The sequence below is a fragment of the Colossoma macropomum genome, unplaced genomic scaffold (assembly GCF_904425465.1).
Source record: "Colossoma macropomum unplaced genomic scaffold, Colossoma_macropomum, whole genome shotgun sequence".
Taxonomy (NCBI): domain Eukaryota; kingdom Metazoa; phylum Chordata; class Actinopteri; order Characiformes; family Serrasalmidae; genus Colossoma; species Colossoma macropomum.
In genome coordinates, this window is record NW_023494802.1 from 36729540 (window position 1) to 36753429 (window position 23890).

General features: G+C 37.5%; 2 protein-coding genes across 2 annotated transcripts in view; both read left to right on the forward strand.

The window, feature by feature from the left end:
* Positions 1-2456: 2456 nt before the first annotated feature.
* Positions 2457-23890, forward strand: part of LOC118822912 — a 40597-nt gene continuing 19163 nt past the window's right edge. Inside the window, exons 1-6 of the mRNA XM_036592241.1 lie at positions 2457-3127; positions 3427-3522; positions 12854-13084; positions 17010-17032; positions 17328-17446; positions 19823-20198. Of these exons, the coding sequence (XP_036448134.1) occupies positions 2723-3127; positions 3427-3522; positions 12854-13084; positions 17010-17032; positions 17328-17446; positions 19823-20198 (1250 nt within the window). The 5' untranslated portion in view covers positions 2457-2722. The remainder of the gene's footprint in view (positions 3128-3426; positions 3523-12853; positions 13085-17009; positions 17033-17327; positions 17447-19822; positions 20199-23890) is intronic.
* On the forward strand, positions 3587-6108 carry LOC118823037 (tripartite motif-containing protein 35-like). The gene is made up of 4 exons (XM_036592415.1): positions 3587-3887; positions 4077-4099; positions 4352-4470; positions 5466-6108. The coding sequence occupies exons 1-4, from the start codon at positions 3603-3605 to the stop codon at positions 6008-6010; spliced, it is 972 nt and encodes a 323-aa protein (XP_036448308.1). The 5' UTR covers positions 3587-3602; the 3' UTR covers positions 6011-6108.

Genomic DNA, 23890 nt, shown 5'->3' on the forward strand with positions numbered 1-23890 from the left:
ACACATGGAGGTTGTTTACTTCAACATGGAATAGTCTAAGAACTATAATAGTGCTTGTTGCAAAGTACTGTTCTCCACTGGTAGAGTTTGTGATTGTCAGATGCAGACCATTTTATGGAGCCACCTTAGCTACTCAGATCATATTTGTGTAGTGCTGATCCCTGCATACAGACCGCTCATTAGGTCCTCAGACCAGAGGCAGGTGAAAACCTGGCCAGCAGGAACGTTTTGAGCAGACTGCATGGGATGTGTTTAGGGAGGCTGCCACTGAAAGTGATTCTGTTAACTTGGAAGAGTATACAGCATCAGTGATTGGCTATATCGGCAAGTGCATTGATGATGTTACTGCCTCCAAGACCATCACCACACGCAAAAATCAGAAGCCGTGGATGACTGCTGAGGTGTGCACGCTAATGAAGGCCCATGACTCAGCCTTTAGAGTGGGTGACAAAGCGGCCCTAAGGACAGAGAGGGCCAAACTGTCACAAGCTATGAGAGAGGCGAAGCGCACATGCTCAGAGAAACCATGGATACTTCCAAAATACCAGTGACACATGGCGCATGTGGCAAGGCATTCGGGCCCTCAGCAACTACAGGAAAACATCTCCGTCCTGTGACAGTGATGCCTCCCTGCCAGATGTACTGAATGGTTTCTATGCACGCTTTAGAGCGCAGAATAATGTGGCAGCAGGAAAGATCTCGCTAAGCAGCGCCGTTGTTTCAGCGTGCTTCAAGGCCACCACCATTGTCTCCATGCCAAAGAAATCTCCAGTGTCTTGCCTCAATTACTATTGTCCTGTTGAACTCACACCCATCATCATGAAGTGCTTTGAGAGGCTTGTAATGAGGCACATCAAGACCCAGCTCCCTCCTTCAATGGACCCTCTGCAGTTCGCATATTGCTCCAACCGCTCTACAGATGGCGCCATAGCCACTCTTCATCTGGCCCACACTTAGACTTCAGATCAGCATTCAATATCATTATTCCTCAGCATCTAATTGGAAAGCTGAGCCTGCTGGGCCAGTACACTTCCCTCTGCAATTGGATCCTGGACTTTCTTACCAAGACACCTCAGTCAGTCTGGATTGTGAGCTGCATCTCTAACACCATCACACTGAGCACTGGAGCCCCCCCAGGGCAGTGTGCTCAGTCCACTGCTGTTCACTTACTGTTGCTCAATTTTCAAGACCTCAGCTAGACGTCACAGAGGGCTCCACCCTTTCGGGAAGATACTCTTTTGCTATCCTTGATTCTCTAAGTCCTCAATTTTAGCTTCTAACCTTTTTTTATTCATTTTAATATGTTCATGTTATATAGCATTTACTCAAGGCTTTTATTCCTGCCACTGGATAAATAAGAGCACTAATTTACATTTTTTGTTTAAATTATAGGGTATATTTTCCTCTTGTTAATAAAATGCACTTGTTTTAAAAATCAGTGCACATTAATTTCAGGGAGTGAATCAATGTCTCCCACAGCCTCATTGTCCATGTGATTTTCCAATGTTCAGCCAACAGTATTATCATCCACACTATGTAAAATGCATAGGCTATGTAGACGTGAGTTTGCCTGATTAAGTGCATTGCACATCTCCAAAATTTGTGCTTGTCCCGTCTCTCCCTTGGGGTCATCATATTCTTGTCAGAAATGGGACTGCTTGAGCCAGATGGAGAAGTCAGAGTGACTCCTGCGCAAGATCAACCATAGTATGGCTTGGATCAGGAAGAAGCAAAGCCAGCAACAAGGCTCGATGCGATCTGGATACCGAGCTGTATGCTTACCATTACCACGCCAGGAGATGCGGCAACTCCCCAAGCTGGATCTGACTTTAAACCTGTTGGGGTAGACTCAGTTGGAAACCCTAGAATTCAAGTTAGAGTGGGAGGTACAGGCCTTCGGCATGGCTTTCGATGACCCCTTTACTGTTGTTTAAGCTTGTCACAATATATAACAATGTTTAAACTAGAAGATTCATGCCATCAATATGACATCAATATCAGCTTGTACTTCTGATGTATGAAGCAATAGATGAAATCAAACGTTTCCCATGGTGTACATCAAGGTGTTCAATTTTATCCACCAAGGTCCAGTGTGACTGCAGGTTTTAACTCTAATCAAACAGGAGCACGCCTGTTTCTACTGGTGTATTCAGTTAGTCCCAGTCTTCAAACTGATTATGTGTACTCCCACTTTGTTTTATCAAAACCTGCATCCAAACAGGTCCTTTGTGGCTAAGATTGGACACCCCTGGTTTTACTATGTTTAATTTGTAAGACTTTTTCATGAAATAAACTGAAATGGTTGATTTTTCAGACACTTGACTCATCTGAGAGCTCCTTGTTTCAGGTTGTTAATGAACTGCTGCCATCTAGTGTAGAAAGCACATAGTTGGAATAGAGTAGCTGACTGACGACTCCTTTTCCGAAGCTCCTCCTCCTCTACACCTCTACCTGCTGGTCCTACCTGTCACTTTGATCTTTTTTCATTCTGCATTCACTTCACTCAGAGACACCAATGAGGAGCTTTTAAACAGTGACTGTATGTGTTTGTTTCTTGATGTGTGATTCTGAAAGGAGCTAAAACTCACTCAGTGGGTTGAAGGGCTACGGTGGCTGATTCTTAACTGTGCTGCTCTGATCTTTACAGACGTCCTATAAGTGAAAGTGGAGTTTGGACTAAAGGAGCCGTTACAGGGAAACAGCACAGCAGCAGTTGGAGGAAATGGCTGCTAGAAACCCTCTTTCAGAAGAAGAGCTTTCGTGTCCTGTGTGCTGTGAAATCTTCAGGGATCCTGTTATTCTGTCGTGTAGCCACAGTGTGTGTAAAACCTGCCTGCAGACGTTCTGGGAAATTAAGGAGTCTCAAGAATGTCCAGTTTGTAGGAGAAGATCCTCTAAAGATTTCCCTCCAATTAATCTTGTTCTGAAGAACCTTTGTGAGGCTCTTCTAGAGAGCAGGAGTCAGAGATCTTCAGCAGGGTCTGAGGTGCTCTGCATTCTGCACAATGAGAAACTCAAACTCTTCTGTCTGGATGATAAACAGCCTGTGTGTGTGGTGTGTCAGTCGTCAAAGAAACATAGAAATCATGAATTCTGTCCAACAGATGAAGCTGTGACTGAGTTTAAGGTATGGAATCCTTTTTTCTATCTAAAATATGATACAAGCAAAATAGAAGAATCTTTGTCATTTGAGTAACTGATTAACGCATTATGTATGATAAAGACAAATCCTGTAAATGCATGTGGTTTCAGGGCAAAGGGCAGAAGATATGGCCAAGGCCTAGAATAGTTAGGTCATAAACATGTCCTGTTTTTTCATTAACTAAGCTATACAACTTCTCAGCACCACCGAAACCAGGTTTATGTTTTATGTTCAAATATTTCAAATGAGATAGAATGCATTTTTTAAGTACTGTCTAATTGCAGGAAAAACTCAAGAGAATTTTGGACTCTCTGGAGAAGAATCTGAAAGTCTTAGAGGAAGCTAAACAAGACTATGACCAAACAGCAGCTCACATTAAGGTGAAACATCATCTTGAATTGTGAAACATGTTTCTAAGGTCATGTTTCTGATGAGTGTCCACTTCTCCTGTAGGTGGTAAATGCTTGTAGATCATCTGTTAGAGTTTGTGTTTCCTAATGGTCTCTCATTCCAGACCCAGGCCCAGCACACAGAGAGGCAGATAAAGGAGGAGTTTGAGAAGCTTCACCAGTTTCTAAGAGATGAAGAAGCAGCAAGGATAGCTGCACTGAAGGAGGAAGAGGAGCAGAAGAGTCAGATGATGAGGAGGAAGATTGAGGAGTTGAATGGAGAAATATCATCTCTTTCAGACACAATCAGAAACATAGAGAAGGACATGGAAGCTGACGACGTTCTGTTCTTACAGGTAAGAATCACTTCACTCTCTCTCTCATGTTCTTTTCTCCCTTTATAAAGTCTTGAACACTGTGAAATTGTCAGTGTTTGCTGATGTTTTTAAATCAGTGCTGTCAGTATTTAAGATATTAATTTCTTCCTTTTTCATGAATCAACACCTAAAAAGTAATAAAAAAGTTATTTTTATTTCTTCTCTCAGAACTTCAAGTCTACAGAGAAACGGTAAGTAAATGTCTACAATATATTGTATGTATTGTAAATATGAATGAATGTATTATAATGAAATGAAGGTGAATAAGGATTGTGTGTTAATGGTGTAGTGATGAGAACAGTAGCAGAAATATTTATTTAACAGAAACAACAGAATTATTGTCTCGAGACAATAAATGTCATAAAATATTGATATTTAGTCAAATAAATTACAGGCTGTAAAGTTTCTACAGTGATATATTTGACACAATCCTCTATTTTCAGAGCTCAGCTCAAACCAAAGGATCCAGAGAAGACATCAGGAGCTCTGATCAATGTTGTGAAACACCTTTCCAACCTGAAGTTCAGAGTGTGGGAGAACATGCAGGAGATTCTCCAGTACAGTAAGTTCTGATTTTAGATCAAATTTTGTTATAATTTTTTATCAGACCAATACAAGTGTTTGTAATTGTATTTTTAATCCAAATATGACAATTAAAATATTATTTTCAATTAAAATATTAATTTCTGTCATAATAATCAAAGAAAATATTTTAAATATGAATTTTGTTTCATTAATTAAATATTAGGTAAATTCACTTATTATTATTATTATTATATTATTATTATTATTATTAGTAGTAGTAGTAGTAGTATTTTATATTTAATATAATTATAATTATATTTAATTATATTTATATATTTTTCATGGTTCACTATTTTATTGTTTAGTACAAATGATTATTGGCCATGTCAGAGCAGATCAGGTGAGGATGTACAAATGTACAAAATCATCTTCAGCTCTAAATTACTCTAAACTCTAATTCTGGCTAAAGATCACAACAGCTAGCGTGTAATACATATACACGCTAGCTGTTAAATTATTAAATTTTTAATAATATTTAATTAAATCATATTCATTTAGAAAATGTGTCAGGATTAGATTTTGCCCCATCATTTGATAAAAATACAAGACAATAAATTTATTTTCTTAAACAATTTATTGTACATTGTAGATACAGATACATATTTTTTATATGTAATATTTATGTTTTTAAAAGAAAGCATCGAAATAAATTATCCTTCAGGAATCAGTATGAAAGTCGTTGTGTGTGAAAATGTTAATGGATATTCAGCTCTGTGAGTGAATCACTACAGAAAAATGCTGCATTCAGATTAGATCTGTCACTGGACTATAATGACCATTCACTACTGAAAATACACTTTAGTGCTGCACTGAACTGAACATCAACATTTAGTCCAGGATTAAAGTTGATCTGTGTTCTGGAATCGACCTCTAAAGCTGTTTTACTCACAGTAAAGAAAATAGTCTGTAGAGGTAAAACATTTACAGAAATGAGAGAAAAACATGATGTTTCATTGTGTTCTCTCTCCTCAGCCTCTGTTACTCTGGACCCCAACACTGCACATCCAGACCTCCACCTGTCTGATGATCTCACTGCTGTAGAAGACAGAAACCAGAGATCATCACTTCCTGATAATCCAGAGAGATTTGATGAGTATGCATGTGTTGTGAGCTCTGAGGGTTTTAACTCAGGGACACACTGCTGGGACGTCCAGATTGGAGACAGTTATAGTTGGTCACTGGGTGTGATAACAGAGTCTGGAACAAGAAAAGGAGAATATTTCTGGGGTTCAGTGTGGAGTCTGGAATACAACAAAAGCCGTAATAAAAATTGGATACGCTGTCCAGGACAACCACGTCACTACATCACACCTAAAGAAAAACTGCAGAGGGTCAGAGTGCAGCTGGACTGGGACAGGGGGAAAGTGACCTTCACTGATCTTCTAACCAACACACACCTGCACACTATAACACACACTTTCACTGAGAGAGTTTTACCACTTTTCTCTAATGTGTCTGATCATCCTCTGAGGATCTTACCAGTGAAGACGTCAGTAACAGTGGAACAGCACAGTTAAAGTTGATGCTGCTTAGAATGAACATTTATTCAGGTAGTGAGTGTCTGAATTATGATCATAAGAATATGTCATTATATGCATATTTTTAATTAATTCATTTGTACTATTCCATCCTAACATGTCTGTGTGGAAATAAAATGCTGATTTAAGGTGTCATAGACTGATCTTAAAGTCAGATCTTTAAAACTCTGCTTTGGCTCAGAGATTAATAGTTTACTCTGTGAAATAAACTGCATTATAGTATAAACTGAATGCATGTTGTGTATTGAATATTATCCCACAGCATCATGTAAAGATCATCCAGCAGATAAAATGGAGGAGATCTGTCTCCTGTGTGACCAACACACTCACAGAGACAGACTGACCCAACACACACAATGCAATATCACAAACAAACTAACTTGTAATAATACAAAGTCATAATGTAATAAACAGCTGGAACTAGATGTGATACAGCAACGAACACGCAATGCAGGCCCGGGCAGAGCAAGTCTCATCCCCGATCCTGATTTGAGACACAGAGATGGTGAGCACAGTTTCCACCGTTCAACATCCGCTTATCCTGCTGATTACAGATCTCGTAGCCCCAGCCAGCAGTCCCAAAATTGCTGTTTTGGAAGGTTCCAAAATAAAGTTAGCTCTCTTTGATGGCACTGAAGAGTGGGACTCATTTCTCTTGCCATTTGAACGGCTGGCAAGAAAATACAGTTGGAACAGCACCCAGCGAGTACACAAATTACTTGAGTGTCTAAGAGGTGTATCTGAACCTGCCTCACCATCGCACTCCACTTAAATCTACATCCCTGCTGTGTGATTTGCTCTCCTGCATCTCTAACAGTCCTCATGTTCACGCTGCTCTCTGTTCTCCGTGTTTTTCTGTGTTTTGTCTCTGCTAAGCTTTTATTTTGAAGGTTTTCAGTTTTCTTACTGGCCGCTCCTCGTGATAATGCAGTTTTTAATACAATGTTTAATGTCAGATTAGATTCTCACAGCAAACGCCGCTGCATTCTCTCCTTGTTTATCACACAAACTTCTCAAAACGTCTGCTGTAGTGATGTGTCATTCGCGAATGAGGCGGCTCTTTGAGTTTTGTTTTCTTTACTTTTTTTCTTTTGTAAATGAAGACAAATCAGATGAGTAGATCTAATGACACTGTAGCTGTAAATCTCAGCCTCCATGGAGCATTCTGACTCCGCCCCCTCATTATCACCAACACCTGCTGCTTTTTGAGTTGGTTTGCCTCATTTTCTTTTTGCCAATTTTCATGTAATTCTTGGCGATGTTCCCAAGAGAGCCTCGTTAGCTCTTCTGCTTTTTGACTTTTACCTCCCTTTGGTTGTTGATTGATTGGTGGATATGCCTGTATTTGGCCCGTCTGCCAATCTTGTGATCGCTGCATTTCTAAATTCAATTAATTAATTAATGATAAGATACACCAACGTTTTTAAAAAATCAAATCATAGATAATCTCACTAATGTGGCTAATTTGATGTGCTGAAAACGAGAAAAATGCTACATAATGAAGAGCTGTTTGGGAGCTGAAAGAGTTGACTCTCATTGGTGAGCTGAGCCGATTGATCTGATTCACTGAAAAGAGCCGCAGTGTCCATCACTAATGACCAGCTCGTCCACAGTAGAGGCGTGGGTGGTCTCTGATCCACCGCAGTCCCTCCTCCACTGCTAGCCGTGCCTTCCCCAGTTCCATCTGTTCTGACTGAGGGATAGGAGTGTTGACTGGAGGAGCTGGAAGTGAGTATGATCTTAATCTCTGTTTTTCTCCCAGCAGACAATCCAGGGCGACAAAGGTCTGAATAAACTGGTTGAGGTTCATGGACTCTCCTGGACACACCATCTCACTTACAAGTCCTTCTGAACCCCCTCTTGTAAACGGTAAGCAGGGCTGCTTCACTCCAGACACTCCCAGCTGTGACAGTGCAGAATTCAGTCCTCCGCAGTGTGATTGACTTCTTTCACATTAAAAAGATCCTACATCTGTTCCTGCCTTGAGGTGATAAACAGCTTTAAAAATGCCTAAATTTGCGTTTCAGATTTAGTTCTGTGGCCACATTGATGTAATCCGTAACTGTACCTGTCAATAGGAATATAATAAACTAGATTTAGTGTAAATCTGAGTGAAACTGTTCAGGATGCTCATCCGTTTAAAGACTGCACTGCATTAGAAACTCCTCACAGCTGTCAGATGAGCTGTCAGGTCTTTCAGGGAGACAGTGAGGGGAACACAGCCACAGCTGGAGTTTCAGGGGGTCTAATGAAGGACTGATGTTTAATCTAAGACCCTCCCTAAGGGGTAGACGGACATTCTTGATGTAGAAAGCGTAACCGAGAGAGAAGAGACTCTGATTGAGTGAATGAAGGTAAACGGAGGAAACGCCTGTGTCTGAAACTGATTAGTGGACGCAGATCGCAATATAACAAACTGACTGTCCTGTCATTTATCTTCTACTGCTATGTTTTCTATCACATGCCTATTTTTAATGTAATAATGTAATAAAAAAAAAAACTTTTTTGGTGAGAGGATTAACAGCAGATGTTGTGATAGTGAGTGAGGGGTCATTGATGGACAGGGCGTTGGCTGGACATGTGAAGATCTGGAAATTAGCCCAGTTCAGCATAGAATTGTCTGGGAAAACGTCCCCCCAGAATTTTTAATTAACCTGTAAAATATGCAGCTGCTACTTTTTATTTAATTATTTACTCATCGAGATCGAGTCAGGATGGTTTTCAAATGAGGAATTTTTTTATGCACACTGTAAACATGAATTTGGAGTCAGTAATCTGGCTGCCTTAAATTTTAATTTTAATAAAGTGAAGTGATTTTTTTTTTTTGAGAGAGAGAGAGAGAGAGAGAGAGAGAGAGAGAGAGAGGACAGAACCTGAGGGCGAGCCTTCAGTCTGATTGATTAGTGGGTAAGTGCGACCTTGAATGAAATCATGGATGAGAGTTATGAAATTCGAGGATGGTTATAAAATATTCTGGGTTGTGTCTGTTGATGGCACTGTGCCAGCATCTCTGAACACTCGTTTTCTTACAGAGACTGACCATCAAAAGATTAAACACTGTGTAAAAGACTGGTACATACCTGTATACTGTTCTTTAAATAGTAAAATAAGTGAAAATGGTGTATTGTGTGTCGGTTCTCATTACACCCTCAGAAAGACTTTAAGGGGAAATTCCACCAATTTTTCAAAATTTCTGTATAAATCAGTCACTGAGATGTAAACAGAGTCATTCAGAGTGGTCTGATGTGAGATGATTCACTGTATAGAAACTTACTGGCTCAGATTTCAGTAGTGGTGTTTGGAGCCAGGGGTCATGATGTACAAATATAACCATTTTATTTATGATCCAGAATGACCATTGAACCATTGAGTTTTGTACAGTGAGGTCTAAAAGTCTGAGATGACACTGAATATCTGGGATTTTTTTTTTTTTCATTTAAACCTGGAAGTAAACAACAGAAAATTTTAGAATAACAAGAAAAATAAACAAGTATTCAATATTCTGTATATTTCCAGATGACGATTCAAATTTTAATGTTAAGGCCTTTGTACAAAATGTTTTTTTTAGTCTTATTTCTTCCACTGAAGCTTGTGTTCACACAACTCTCAGGTGGACCTGATCTTCTCATCAGAGGCTTTGGTCACTGAGTGCGTTTACATGCACTTAATAATAATATAAATGTAGAGAATCAGATTTTGTCAGTAAACCAATCAACATGTTTACATGCTCATGAATAATGAGATAATGGGAAACTCTGGGTCTACATGAGTTGGGCAGTAATCAGATTTCTGCTTTGCAACCAGCGAATAAACTCACAGAAGAAGACGTGACGTGAACGTAATGTAAAAGTCAAACTGCATACCACAGCTTTTTTTTTAAAACATCGTTTAAACATACCTGACATTATGAACATACATCATTTAGAAAAGGAAAAATATTCAAATCCTTAATTTTGTGTTTGGTTTCAGCGTTGCTCCAAAAGTGTTTTGCTGCATCTCGTGACATCCACCGTCTGTTCTCGCACATGTGCAGAGTGAGAAATCCAATAGAAATTGGAGTATGAGTATACATGCATTGAGAAATCGGATTACTGAGCTAAAATACTCCGATCTAGAAATCTGATTAAGAAATCAGTTAAAGAGAGCTCTCTTTATCGGATTTCTTAATCAGATTTCTAGATCGGAGTATGGTGTTTACATGACCATTTGAATAATCTGATAACTGCAGAAATCCGATTATGATCGGATTATTGAGTGCATGTATACGCACTCACTGATAGTGATTACTCATGCCAGCTTTGAGTTCACAATAAAACAAAAGAGGGAAAAACACTATGAAACAGTGAGATTTGTGTACATATTTTAGACTACTTCACTTTTCACTCAGATTGCTATGCTGATAACATCATTTATTATGAAAAACTTATTAGAAAAGAATAAAAATAGAAGCATTTTCACCAGTGGTCTCAGACATTTGGGTGTGATTGTATTTAATGTTGATAATGGAGGAATAGAGGTACATCTGATGTAATGTAAAATGAACACATTCAAAAAGACACATTTTAGGCCAACTTCTTCTCTCAAAATTGTCATAAAACAATGTCTTGGCATAAGGGAGACAACTTGTAACAATTTTCATGTACAAACTTTCTGTGATGTACCTTTTAGAGGCATTAAGTGCTTTAGATGTCTGGTTCCTACCACCACCACTGTGAACAATTCTGAGGACGTTTCTCTACAACAGGGAATTTCACATCACACCACTCTGAGCAACTGTTTATCTAAAAGATTGAATTATGCAGACTTTTTGAAAAATTGCTGTAATTCTCCTTTGACAATCTAAACAACTCACAAATCTCTCAAGTTTAACCTAGCTAGCCAAGGTGGGCTTATTCAGGTTGAACCTGTAATGTAGTGGCTGGTCTATGCAACACAAGGATCGAACTAACAAGCCCCGCATAAGAAACCTGGCGAGCTATGGGATTAGCCACCAGACGCAGAGAGGAGTTCAAAAGGGGAAAGTGGTCAACAGAAAAAGACACTCAAAGTTTTTTTTGTTTTTTTTTATTTTGTCGGTTATGCTTATGCTGCAAGAAATATTTTGGGAGGACCTTATATACATTGAGATATACATTGAGAACTGTGGGGGAGGAAGGAAGAAGAAAAGGAGCTTGAGGTGGGGCAAGGAGAGGGATGGTGAAGAAGGAAGACGAAGGTGAAAGATTAATGTGGAAGAAGAGGAGGAGGTTAAGGGGGGGGCGGTTAAGATGAGAGAGATAAGGGGCAATTATTGTCATGACCTTAAGGTTGTGAGATGAAGGATCATGTCAGTACAACAAAGGATTGAGGGTTAAAAGAGAGAGTGTGACAGTTATCACGTCTCTGTAAACGGTGGGTGACAATTATCACTTTTCTGCAACAAAAGGCCATTGGCTAAAACTCTACAATAAACATGGATAAGACCATAAGGAAATAATATGTACATATACTGAGAATATTTTCTCTCAGTATGCAAACTAAATAGCTGTAGTGTATAACCATCAGTATTTCAGTGTATTAAAATAGCAGTGATCAGTAACTATTCCATTAAAACTAACTTATGTGAAGTGCTAACGTTTATGATTCAGTGCTGTACTTGTCGCTACCCGACTGCTAAAGCCCATGTGCACCACTGTCATGCATGCATACACTGCATTACATTGTACCATGCTGCCCGATCTTTTATTAGATTAGCTTGGGGTGTTTGATGCTGAAACCACTATATAAGCATTTTCATTCTCTTTCCTAGTTTAATACTACTTAATACAAGTAGATGCCATGTGCAAATGTATAAGCCTATTTTGCGCAGCTCTGTTCAAGCTATTGATATTATACAGGCTAACATTGCTAAATTATACAAAGCAAAACTGATCAGGTAGATAATCACACCTGTGTTTTCACTCATAAACATTTTTACATAGAAAACCAATCTTTCCCTCTATTGGGACAGTGTTGGCTGAAATGAACTAAAATGACTGATTTTCAGAAATGTATCACCTCTCGTCTCATTTGAGAGCTCCTTGTGTCAGATTGTTGATGAACGAATGTCATCTAGAGTAGAAAGAACACAGTATAGAGCATCTGACTTGCTGAGAAGCTTTTAAACAGTGACTGTATGTGTTTGTTTCTTGATATGTGATTCTGAAAGGAGCTAAAACTCACTCAGTGGGTTGAAGGGCTACACAAAAATCATGATTTCTGTCCAACAGATGAAGCTGTCACAGACTTTAAGGTATGAAACTTCTAATATTTTGATATCTTAAGGGTAACCTGTTAGGTAAAAGTGAAGCCAAGTGGTTTCAGGCCAAACAGTACACAGTGTGGGTAAATTATCAGTAAGACAAAAAATTGTTGTTGAATTGTTGTTATAAATGTTACTCTACATTGGGCAAAAATGAAAAAGTCTTTTCTAAATTTGAGCAGATAGTACAACTGCCATTCTTTCCTGTCCACCTGCATTCTTTAGGACGATGCTTACTTTTAAAAAAGTTTAATTGACCAAATAATGTAAAGTGTGAAGAATACACTCCACTAAACTGTTCTTTAATTTCAGAATAAACTCAAGGCTGCTTTGGAGCCTCTACAGAAGAATCTGAAAGACTTAGAGGAAGCTAAACAAGACTATGACCAAACAGCAGCTCACATTAAGGTGAAACATCATCTTGAACTGTGAAACATGTTGCTGAGGTCATGTTTCTGATGAGTGTCCACTTCTCCTGTAGGTGGTAAATGCTTGTAGATCATCTGTTAGAGTTTGTGTTTCCTAATGGTCTCTCATTCCAGACGCAGGCCCAGCACACAGAGAGGCAGATAAAGGAGGAGTTTGAGAAGCTTCACCAGTTTCTAAGAGATGAAGAAGCAGCAAGGATAGCTTCACTGAAGGAGGAAGAGGAGCAGAAGAGTCAGATGATGAGGAGGAAGATTGAGGAGATGAATGGAGAAATATCATCTCTTTCAGACACAATCAGAAACATAGAGAAGGAAATGGAGGCTGAGGACGTTCTGTTCTTACAGGTGAGAATCTTTCTTCTTTCTTTCTTTCTTTCTTTCTTTCTTTTACACACACTTAGTAACAGAACACACAAAAAACACTACATTTTCTACACTTATGATGAAAGTCTATGCCTTTCCTTACCAATACGATTGCTTTAGAAAAGAAAAGGCCAGTTCAGGGGCTTCACCTGTCCTGGGCTTCTCGGGCTACGGGCCCAAACATTTTTATACAGCCCTGAACCTTATAATGATACTATGTCGTTAGTGTTTGGACAAAATACTTTGAAAAGGTAGTGATAGCTGAATAATGACTATACTGTCCTAAATGTACACTGTAACATATTCCATTAAAATACAGAAAAAGTAGCATATTCAGAATAATTACTTCATAAAAAATTCACTTATCATTTAAAATAAGTTTTGAAAATTATCCACTTTTTTTTCTCTGTCTGCTTCAGTCCACTGCTGCTCCCACATTTGCCTGAACAGTCCAGTACAAAAAGATGCAAAACTTATAACTCACAAGCATGTCCACTACTACTAGCTTGATCATCCCTCAAAAGAACCCAGTAACACTGAGATTAATAACTGATCATCGCATTGATTTATCAGTCTACTCAGGCTTTAGCAGAGCTCAGTAACACTGAGATTAATAACTGATCATCGCATTGATTTATCAGTCTACTCAGGCTTTAGCAGAGCTCAGTAACACTGAGATTGATAACTGATCACATTGATTTATCAGTCTACTCAGGCTTTAGCAGAGCTCAGTAACACTGAGATTAATAACTGATCATCACATTGATTTATCAGTCTACTCAGGCTTTAGCAGAGCTCAGTAACACTGAGATTAATAACTGATCATCACATTGATTTATCAGTCTACTCAGGCTTTAGCAGAGCTCAGTAACACTGAGATTAATAACTGATCATCATATTGATTTATCAGTCTACTCAGGTGTTAGTAGGTACTTTATTGTTTGGAAACAAGCCATTAATTGAGTTCCTTTTCAGAATGTATGAGCATGTTTGCTACATGCTGTCCACTTATTCTAAAATAGTTATAAGCATTGATGGTGTTTCTTTTAAAGATTGTATGTTAGTTTGTATTTAGTGGGTAAGTATTTTAAAAGTATTCTCCTAAAAAATAAAATTGTATTCTAAACACTGGTTTTTCAAAATGTAACTGAAGATACGTAATTTCTGTATTCTGGATATGTATTCCCAATAGTTCTGTTACATCCCAAACCTGCATGCCACTCCTCTGCAACTATAGACTATAACTTTATGAGACAGAGACAGAATGAGAGTGAAAGAGCACAAGCAAGATAGAATGAGCTGGAGCACAAAATAAAGAGAGATAGAATGACAGAGAGAGAACATAAAATTAAAATTTCTGTAAAAAGACAAATCTACTGCATAGGACAATCATTCCTTAGAAAACAAGCTTAGACTGAGCCTGATGTTGTATGTGAACCATCAGCTCATGGCCTGAAAAATGATATTTTCTTGGCCAGTCAGGCTCTGGTCGGGTAGCGGGGCTGTAAAATGTGTATCAAGATGCTCATAAAATTACCCAGATGGAATGGCATGTTTTAACATCTTAAAATATGGCTTGAATTAAGTTTTGGAGAAGTTTGGATTATGAAGAGTTTTACCGAAAAACTATTTAGCATTTAAAAGTATCAAAAATATATGAATGACTGTAAGTAAATAAATAGGAGTGTAGAAGAGATGGTTGATGTGTAGAGAGAGGAAATGTGGAGAGGACTTTAATAATGGCATTAGTGGAGAAACCTCTCACCTCTGGCTCACAGTGTTTTTGTTGAGCTTAAGTATAGAGATTTCAGAGTTCAGAACAAGTGAATGTTAACTGAGTGATGAATGTAAGTCTAGTGTAGATATTGTTATTTATTTAATTTACAAACTGACAAGGTAGCTACGTTGCTAATGATGTGCATGCTTGTGTACGTTTGTCACTGAACTACTTCTGATCTGCTGTGTATGTAATAGTATCATGATACTGATGTGGAATTCAGTCTAGTATACATTAATTACTTAGTTTTTCATGTGAAACTTTACTCTGAAAGGTTACTGTTTACATCTGTACTCACTCTCTCCTCAGCTAAATGCACTGCAAATGCAATGCTGCATTATTTAAAGATCCAAAGTGGCACATGCACACACAGGGCATGTCTCAAATTCTTGTGTCTGATTGGCCATGTGAATGAATGGCGTAATAACACATTAAGCTTTTTTTCAAGTAATGTTCTTGTGCATGTTAAGAGTTCTGGGGGTACAGACACATTGTACATCGTATTTTAGGAGCTGAAGAATTGGGGTGATAAGCATTGTGGAGGAGGTGGCAGCTGCAACCTTTTGCTACCTTTTACATCCACCCCTGATAGCTAGTTCTAGGTTTTGTTAATAAGAAGCTTTAATTGTCTCCTCCACAAGTTGCTCAGAATGCAGAAACAGGCTTTGAGTATGTGTGTTTGGGTGTGTAGAGATGCGTGTGTGGTTTCTGTAAATTATAAAAAAACATAAACGTTGGGTAACACGCTATTTGCACAAAGGTGTAGATTATACACTACTAAATGGTTAACAAGTCTGAAAAATATGAGTTTTCTTTTACTAATTGTATTAATAATCAGTACTAAAATAAAATGAAAGGTGAATTTGGTAAAACAGGATACCATACATTATAAAAACTTTGTTTATAATGATTTATTTATTTACTTTATGAAAAACCACCAGAACTCTAAAAAAAATGGCATTTTGAAACACCAACAACCTAAAGCTCGGGTATGACATAACATGTTATGTGCAAAAAAGTGTAAATTATACATTACTACATGTTAATAAAACAATTTGAGTAATATAAGGAGTTTTCTTTGGCTAATTCCATTAATAATCAGTACTGAGATATAAAGTGAAAGGTGAATTTGGTACTACAGTGCAGATTCCAACAGAGGGCGTTCTAAACACACACAGTGATAATGCACATTAACTGAAGTCATTAACTGAAGACTAGCTTATCTGCTGGCATATTGCTAATATAGTAACACTCTAAAGTGAACTCTTCTAACAGTGTCTCCCAGTAAAGGAACTTAATCTGTAGCATAAACAAACAGCAGTAAAATAAACCAAATAACTGACACTGTAATCTGCACAACTGTTAACAATCTGTTATTCACTGAGAGCCAAAGTAAAATTAGCAATATCATGCTAATTACTATTGAAATTAGCAGAGTCAGCACATTTCTAAGCAAATAACATAAGAAGACCACATAAGTGATTATTGCAGTGTGACTTACCGTTTCATTAATGCACACATAACCCACAAATACAACAGATACATTCATAAGAGCTCTAAGTAGTGTACAGTAGTGAGCTCTAAGTAAATGAGCCAAATATATTTATTTGTTTACTTATTTTATAAATTAAGACAAAAGAAATGAGCAGATCTTCTGACTCTGTATCTGATCAACAGTGGAGCCTCTCCTGGATCCTCTGAACATCATCATCAACAAACCTGCTGCTCGTTGTGTTAGTTTGGCTCTGGTTCTGTTGTTGGTGGTTCTCCTGTAATTCTTAGCCGTGTTTCCAAGTGAGCCTCATTAGATCTTCACCTGCATTTGTTTGTTGATGACTGGTTGATGGATTTGTTTGCGTTTTGCTCGTCGGTCTAGTTTGTGATCCCTGCCTCTCAAAATTCATCCAGTCAAATTACTTTATCAACATCTGACTGATTAGATTAATTTATAAATAACAAACATAATGAATTTTATTAAGTAGTGATTTAGAAAGTGAAGTTTTATTGAATATTAAATGATAGATAATGTCACTAACTTGGCTGTTTGCTGGTGTTTGTGTGTTTCATATGAAAAACACCTGAAAAGTCTCTTCATTTTTAACTACAATGTTCTTTTTGTTTCCCTCTCAGAACTTCAAGTCTACAGAGAAACAGTGAGTAAATGTCAGACCACACATTTTATCTAATGTTAAAGTCATTATTACATTTAAATCTACAGTATATTGTATTTATTGTAAATATGAGTGTATTATAATGAAATGAAGGTGAATAAGGATTGTGTGTTAATGTTGTAGTGATGAGAACAGAAGCAGAAATATTTATTTAACAGAAACAACAGAATTATTGACTCCAGACAATAAATGTCATAAAATATTGATATTTAGTCAAATAAATTACAGGCTGTAAAGTTTCTACAGTGATATATTTCACACAATCTTCTATTTTCAGAGCTCAGCTCAAACCAAAGGATCCAGAGAAGACATCAGGAGCTCTGATCAATGTAGTGAAACACCTTTCCAACCTGAAGTTCAGAGTGTGGGAGAACATGCAGGAGATTCTCCAGTACAGTAAGTTCTGTTTCTCTTAGGGTTGATCTCTCACACACAGTCTGCTTCTGCACTAATGACACACTGTTTATAAACTATTTGTAACATGTTATCATGTTCTCTTTATTCAGGGTGTAAAAAGGACACTGAAACTGTACTTAAGTGAAAGTATGAATACTGTACTGTGCAGAAATCTCACTCAGATAAAATGTGAAGTGTGGAGCTAAAATATACTTGAGTCAAAGAAAGAAGAATCAATGATTAGATCAAACAAATAAGATTTAAAATGATTTAAAAGTTTTCTTGTAATTTTTTTTATGTTCAAGTATTCATTTTTTTATATAATTTCTAGTCTTAGTTATTAGTCCAAGTACAATGCTAGAGATAATATTTTATATTAAAATTGGGGCCATTGTCAAATTGTGTCTTAATGACCACAAAAATATTCTGAGATAATAAATCCCAGGAATTCAGTGATACAGATGAAATTTCAGAATTAATTACATCACAGACATTCAGTGAATATGTTGAGATTAGATTTTATGCTGTTATTTGAACAGGAGAGACAATTAATTTAGATTTATTACTATTTATCTTTTTTTAACTACAGAATATGTATTAGAGGTATACAATCCCGTTTCCAAAAAAAAGTTGGGACGCTGTGCAAAACGTAAATAAAAACAAAATGCATTGACGTGGAGATCCTGTATAAATCCTGTATTTAATTACAAATAGTACAAAGACAGCATATCACATGTAGAAACTGAGAAATTTTATTGTTTTTGGAAAAATATAGAAAGAAAAGACTGTTAAAGTTGTGGAATGCTAAAAAAACACCTGGTGGAATATCTCACACCTAATCAGGCAAAGTGGCAACAGGTCAGTTGAGAAAGGCTGAGTTTTTCAGAAGTAAAGATGAGGAGATGTGCGCAACTCTATGAAAGACTGCATGATCAAATAGTGCAACAATTTAAGAATAACATGTCTCAACATAAAATAGCGAAAACTTGGGTTTTTCGTCATCTATGGTACATAATATGATTAAAAGATTCAGAGAATCCAGAGAAATCTCTGTATGCAATGGACAAGGCCAAAAACCAGTATTTGCTGGCCGTGATCTTTGGGCCCTCAGGTGGCACTGCATTAAAAATAGACATGATTCTGTAGTGGAAATCACTGCATGGGCTCAGAAACACTTCAGAAAACCACTGTTCATCGCTGCATCTACAAATGCAAGTTAGAACTCTAAAACACAAAGCAGAAACCAGAAAATCCAGAAAAGCCACCGCCTTTTCTGGGCCTGAGATCATTTAAGGTGGACTGAGGCAAAGTGGAAAAGTGTCCTGTGGTCTGACAATTCAACATTTGAAATTCTTTGTAGAAACCATGGACACCATGTCCTCCAGACTAAAGAGGAGAGGGTCTGTCAGGCTTGTTGTCAGCACACAGTTTAAAGGCCAGCATCTGTGATGGTACGGAGGTACATTAATGCACATGGCATGGGTGACTTGCACATCTTTCCAGGCACTATTAACATTGAACGATATATACACATTTTGGAGTTATTTATGCTGCCACCTAGATGACTTGCACATATTACAACAGCATGACTACATAGTAAAAGAGTCCAGGTGCTAAACTGGCCGGTCTGCAGTCCAGACTTTTCACCACTGAAAACATTTGGCGAAAATATGAAAATAGGAATAAGGAGACCTTGAACTGTTTAGCAGCTAAAATCCTATATCAAACAAGAATGGGAAAACATTTTCAGAACAACAGCAATTGGTTTTCTCAGTTGCCAAACACTTACAGTGTGTTGTTAAAAAAAGAGGTGATGAAACTCAGTGGTACACATGCCCCCGTCCCACCTTTTTTGGAATGTGTTGCTGTCATCAAATTTAAAATGGGCAAATATTTTTCAAAAAGCAATAAATTTTCTCAGTTTCAATATTTGATATGTTGTCTTCATACTATTTTCAATCAAATATAGGATTTAAATGATTTGCACATCATGACATTCTGTTTTTATTTACATTTTGCACTGCATCCCCGTTTTTTTGGAAACGAGATTATTTTAGATAATGTAAAAATGATCTCGATGTCAGTGAGTGTGAAAATGTTAATGTATGTTCAGCTCTGTGAGTGAATCACTACAGAAAAATGCTGCACTCAGATTAGATCTGTCACTGGACTATAATGACCATTCACTACTGAAAATACACTTTAGTGCTGCACTGAACTGAACATCAACATTTAGTCCAGGATTAAAGTTGATCTGTATTCTGGAATCGACCTCTAAAGCTGTTTTACTCACAGTAAAGAAAATAGTCTGTAGAGATAAAACATTTACAGAAATGAGAGAAAAACATGATGTTTCATTGTGTTCTCTCTCCTCAGCCCCTGTTACTCTGGACCCCAACACTGCACATCCAGACCTCCACCTGTCTGATGATCTCACTGCTGTAGAAAACAGGAAACAGAGATCATCACTTCCTGATAATCCAGAGAGATTTGATGTTGGCTGGTTTGTTCTGTGTTCTGAGGGTTTTAACTCAGGGACACACTGCTGGGACGTCCAGGTTGGAGGCAGTGATCACTGGAGACTGAGTGTGATAACAGAGTCTGTAACAAGAAAAGGATTTATTTTCGGTGGTTCACTGTGGAGGCTGGGTTATGTTTTTGGTCAATACTCTCCAGAAGAGTTGAATCTCTTCCTCCCACCTAAAGGTAAGCCGCAGAGGGTCAGAGTGCAGCTGGACTGGGACAAGGGGAAGTGACCTTCACTGATCTTCTACCCAACACACACCCGCACACTATAACACACACTTTCACTGAGAGAGTTTTACCACTTTTCTCTAATGTGTCTGATCATCCTCTGAGGATCTTACCAGTGAAGACGTCAGTAACAGTGGAACAGCACAGTTAAAGTTGATGCTGCTTAGAATGAACATTTATACAGGTAATGAGTGTCTGAATTATGATCATAAGAATATGTCACTACATGTATATTTTAAATAATGTGTTTGTACCATTCCATCCTAACATGTCTGTGTGGAAATAAAATGCTGGTTTAAAGTGTCATAGAGTGACTCCTGATATCATTACAACATTAGAAACGTTATTTGAGTGAGATTTCACTCATTTTCAGTGTAGATTTTATTTCTGTATCATCCTGCATTTTTCTCCATCATTAGATCTTTAAAACTCTGCTTTGGTTCAGAGATTAATAGTTTACTGTGTGAAATAAACTGCATTATATTATAAACTGAATGCATGTTGTGTATTGAATATTATCCCACAGCATCATGTAAAGATCATCCAGCAGATCAAATGGAGGAGATCAGTCTAAAGCAGTGACCAACACACCCAGAGACAGACTGACCCAATACACACAGTGTAATAACACAAATATTATACAAACTCATAATGTAATAAACTGCTGACAATGTAATAAAATCCTCCTCCAACAATATAATAAACACTTTAACACATAATGTAGTGAGATATTACAATAATTGTTTAACACATTGAAGTCATGGTTTAATTATTTAAAGAATAATGTAATAACCTGAATGTGTAATAACACTGACCACATTTCAGGTCATTTTAAGTGTGTGCTCTCTCTGTTTAAACTATGTGTTAAGTATTAACTGAATGTGATGATAAACAAAGGTTCAGATTTTTTTTCCTTTATTTTTACAGCTTTTGTTAGTTTCTTCCACCCAATTCAGGACACAGTGTCTCTGCTCTCAAATGAACAAACACATTTTATAAATCTCCAAACACAGAGTGACCATTTATTACACTCACTATGTAGCTACACTCAGTGGCCATTTTATCAGAAACACCTACCATATAGATGCACTTTGTAGGTTTACAGTTACAGACTGCAGTTGCTGCACAGTTTATCAGCCCCCTTCTACCCCCTCCATCCATTGAAAAAGACCACCATAAGACCACCACTGAGCAGATATGATTTGGGTGGTGAATCATTATCAGCACAGCAGTGACACTGACGTGGTGGAGGGATGGTAGTGTGTTTGGTGCTGGTATCAGATACAGCACTGTTGATTTTACAGTTTTAATATTTCTGATAAATGTGTAGAAAAATGAAAATAGAAGAATTTAAAACTCATTCAGTGTTGAATTTGTTTAGACGTTCAAGTTGTTTTGAAAGGAAATGTAACATGGATTTTAAATCCTTTAAAGACCTTCATTATTGTAATAATAGGAAAATTACAAGATTTTCAGTGTCTGTCTTTGATGAGTGAGATCAAAAGAGTTTAGTCTGATTGATCAGGACAGATTAAATATGTCTTCTCTGCTGCTTCATCAGTGCACAGATTACACCAACAGCTGAACAGAGGACTTTTATTGGTGATTCTACATAAGCAGTCCATCACTGTCTGCTTGGATGGAGCTGGAATCATTAAGACTCTTTAGAAATATGAGGGAGTAAGAGATTTACAGTGTCTTTAGGACTGACAGACTGCCTGCATTACACAGACTCCACTCACTGGATCTTCATCAGTTTAATCTTCTTTATGATTGGACAGAATTATGACCAAAGGAAAACTACTGTACTACTGCACTGTATGATCAGAAAAACAATGATTACACAAAGTGTTTCTTTATAGGAAATGAAGGAATGTGAAGAAAACAAAACTGGAAAACTGTTTTAGGAAGAGCTAGAAAAGAAACCAAATAACATGCTTATACACACTAAAGTTTACAGTCATATTAAAACAAATGTAGTCTTGATTAATAATAACAAATAAAAGTGAAAACAGAAAAAAGAAATCTTTGAAAATCTTCAAAAAATGTTGGGTTTGGGACATTTCACCACAGCACTCACCGTGCTCTCATCCATGAGCATTTATCTGGTATGTATATATATATTATCATCTCAGTTGTAACTTAGAAAGAACATCTGTTCCTTATGAAATTCACACTTTTCATCATTACTATCATTTGTATAGTAATGATGAAAAGTGTGTCTTATATTTGTATTGTGTTCCACCAAAAAAGTAAGTATATATGTATATTATTTATATGATTACCCAGCAATCCCAGCTAATGTTTTAGAGCACTGTACCAATGAAGGCTAGAACAGGGACAAGGTGTTGGACGGGTTGTGTGGTATACCTATTTACTCGTAGTGCCCCGTAGAGGTCACAAGCAGTTTTACACTCGTCACCTTTTCTTGTTCTATTGAGGTTTCATGTTCTTCATAAATCTAATTTAGTGAAAATTGATGCTGTTCAAGTGTGGCCAGGATTAGGGTCAGTGGATAACGGTACTTTAAAGTGACTGAATTTAGACCACAGTAGTCTATACAGGGCTGTAAACCACCATCTTTATTTTCTATAAATAAGAAGCTCACCGCAGCAGGAGAAGTGAGCTGGGTTTGACAGTGAATGAATTTTGTTAGGTGTCATGGTTCCTGGAAATATGGAAATAGTCCCATGGCCTGTAGAGGGACAGTTTACCCTTCAGCTTTGCTAGCAAGCAGAGATTGCTTGTAAAGGCAAACCATCACATTTTTAAAATACAATCCAATCCTAATGAGGGGAAGGCACGGAGGCAGCTGTGACTGGGGCTGGAGTTTCAAAGGAGGCTTGTTTCAGAGTCCCAGGAAGGGGCAGTGTTGAACAAAGCTTACCCTCCTGAACTAATCAGTGCTGGGTTTCCTGAAAGGATCTATTAGTAAAAGTGCATTTGGGAAGCTGGGCCTGGATCAGTTCCTTAATTCTTTGTCAGCACTGAGGAGAGAGAGACCTCTGTAGGTGTGGAGGGGAACTGGTGGCTGGATGGATCTACAACACCTTCAATATAAAATCGTCATATTATAATACACAATGTTATAAAATTGGCCTATTTCTAAATGGACAAGTATTTGTGGGCAGCAAGGTAGAAGTGAAAAGGAAGGGAGCCATTTTCAAAGATCAAAACCACCAAATATTTATTGCTGTTATGTCCAGACTCTACCAATCAGCAGGAACAACAACAACAACAACAACATTAATAATAATAAGTAGTAGTAGAAGAAGATCACAAACAACAAAAATAGCTACAACAAGAAAAATTACAAAATACAGTGAATGTTTGTGTATCACTATTCATGTAAATTTGTGCAGGGGAAAAATGAGTCAAAAGGTATTTACAATATAAAATTAATCTTTCCCCATAGTTTACCTGTTTAATTTGTGAGACCTGGATTCTGTTTGCTGAAATGAACTAATAATTTAGAAACTTTGACTCATCTGAGAGCTCCTTCTTTCAGGTTATTACTGAACTGCTGCCATCTAGTGTAGAAAACACACAGTTAGAATAGAACATCTGACTGACTCCTCCTCCTCTATACTTCCTTACACTCTTGAAGGAAATGAATCTTATATTGTCACTCTGATCTTTCTTCATTCTGCACTCACTTCACTCAGAGACACCAATGAGGAGCTTTATACA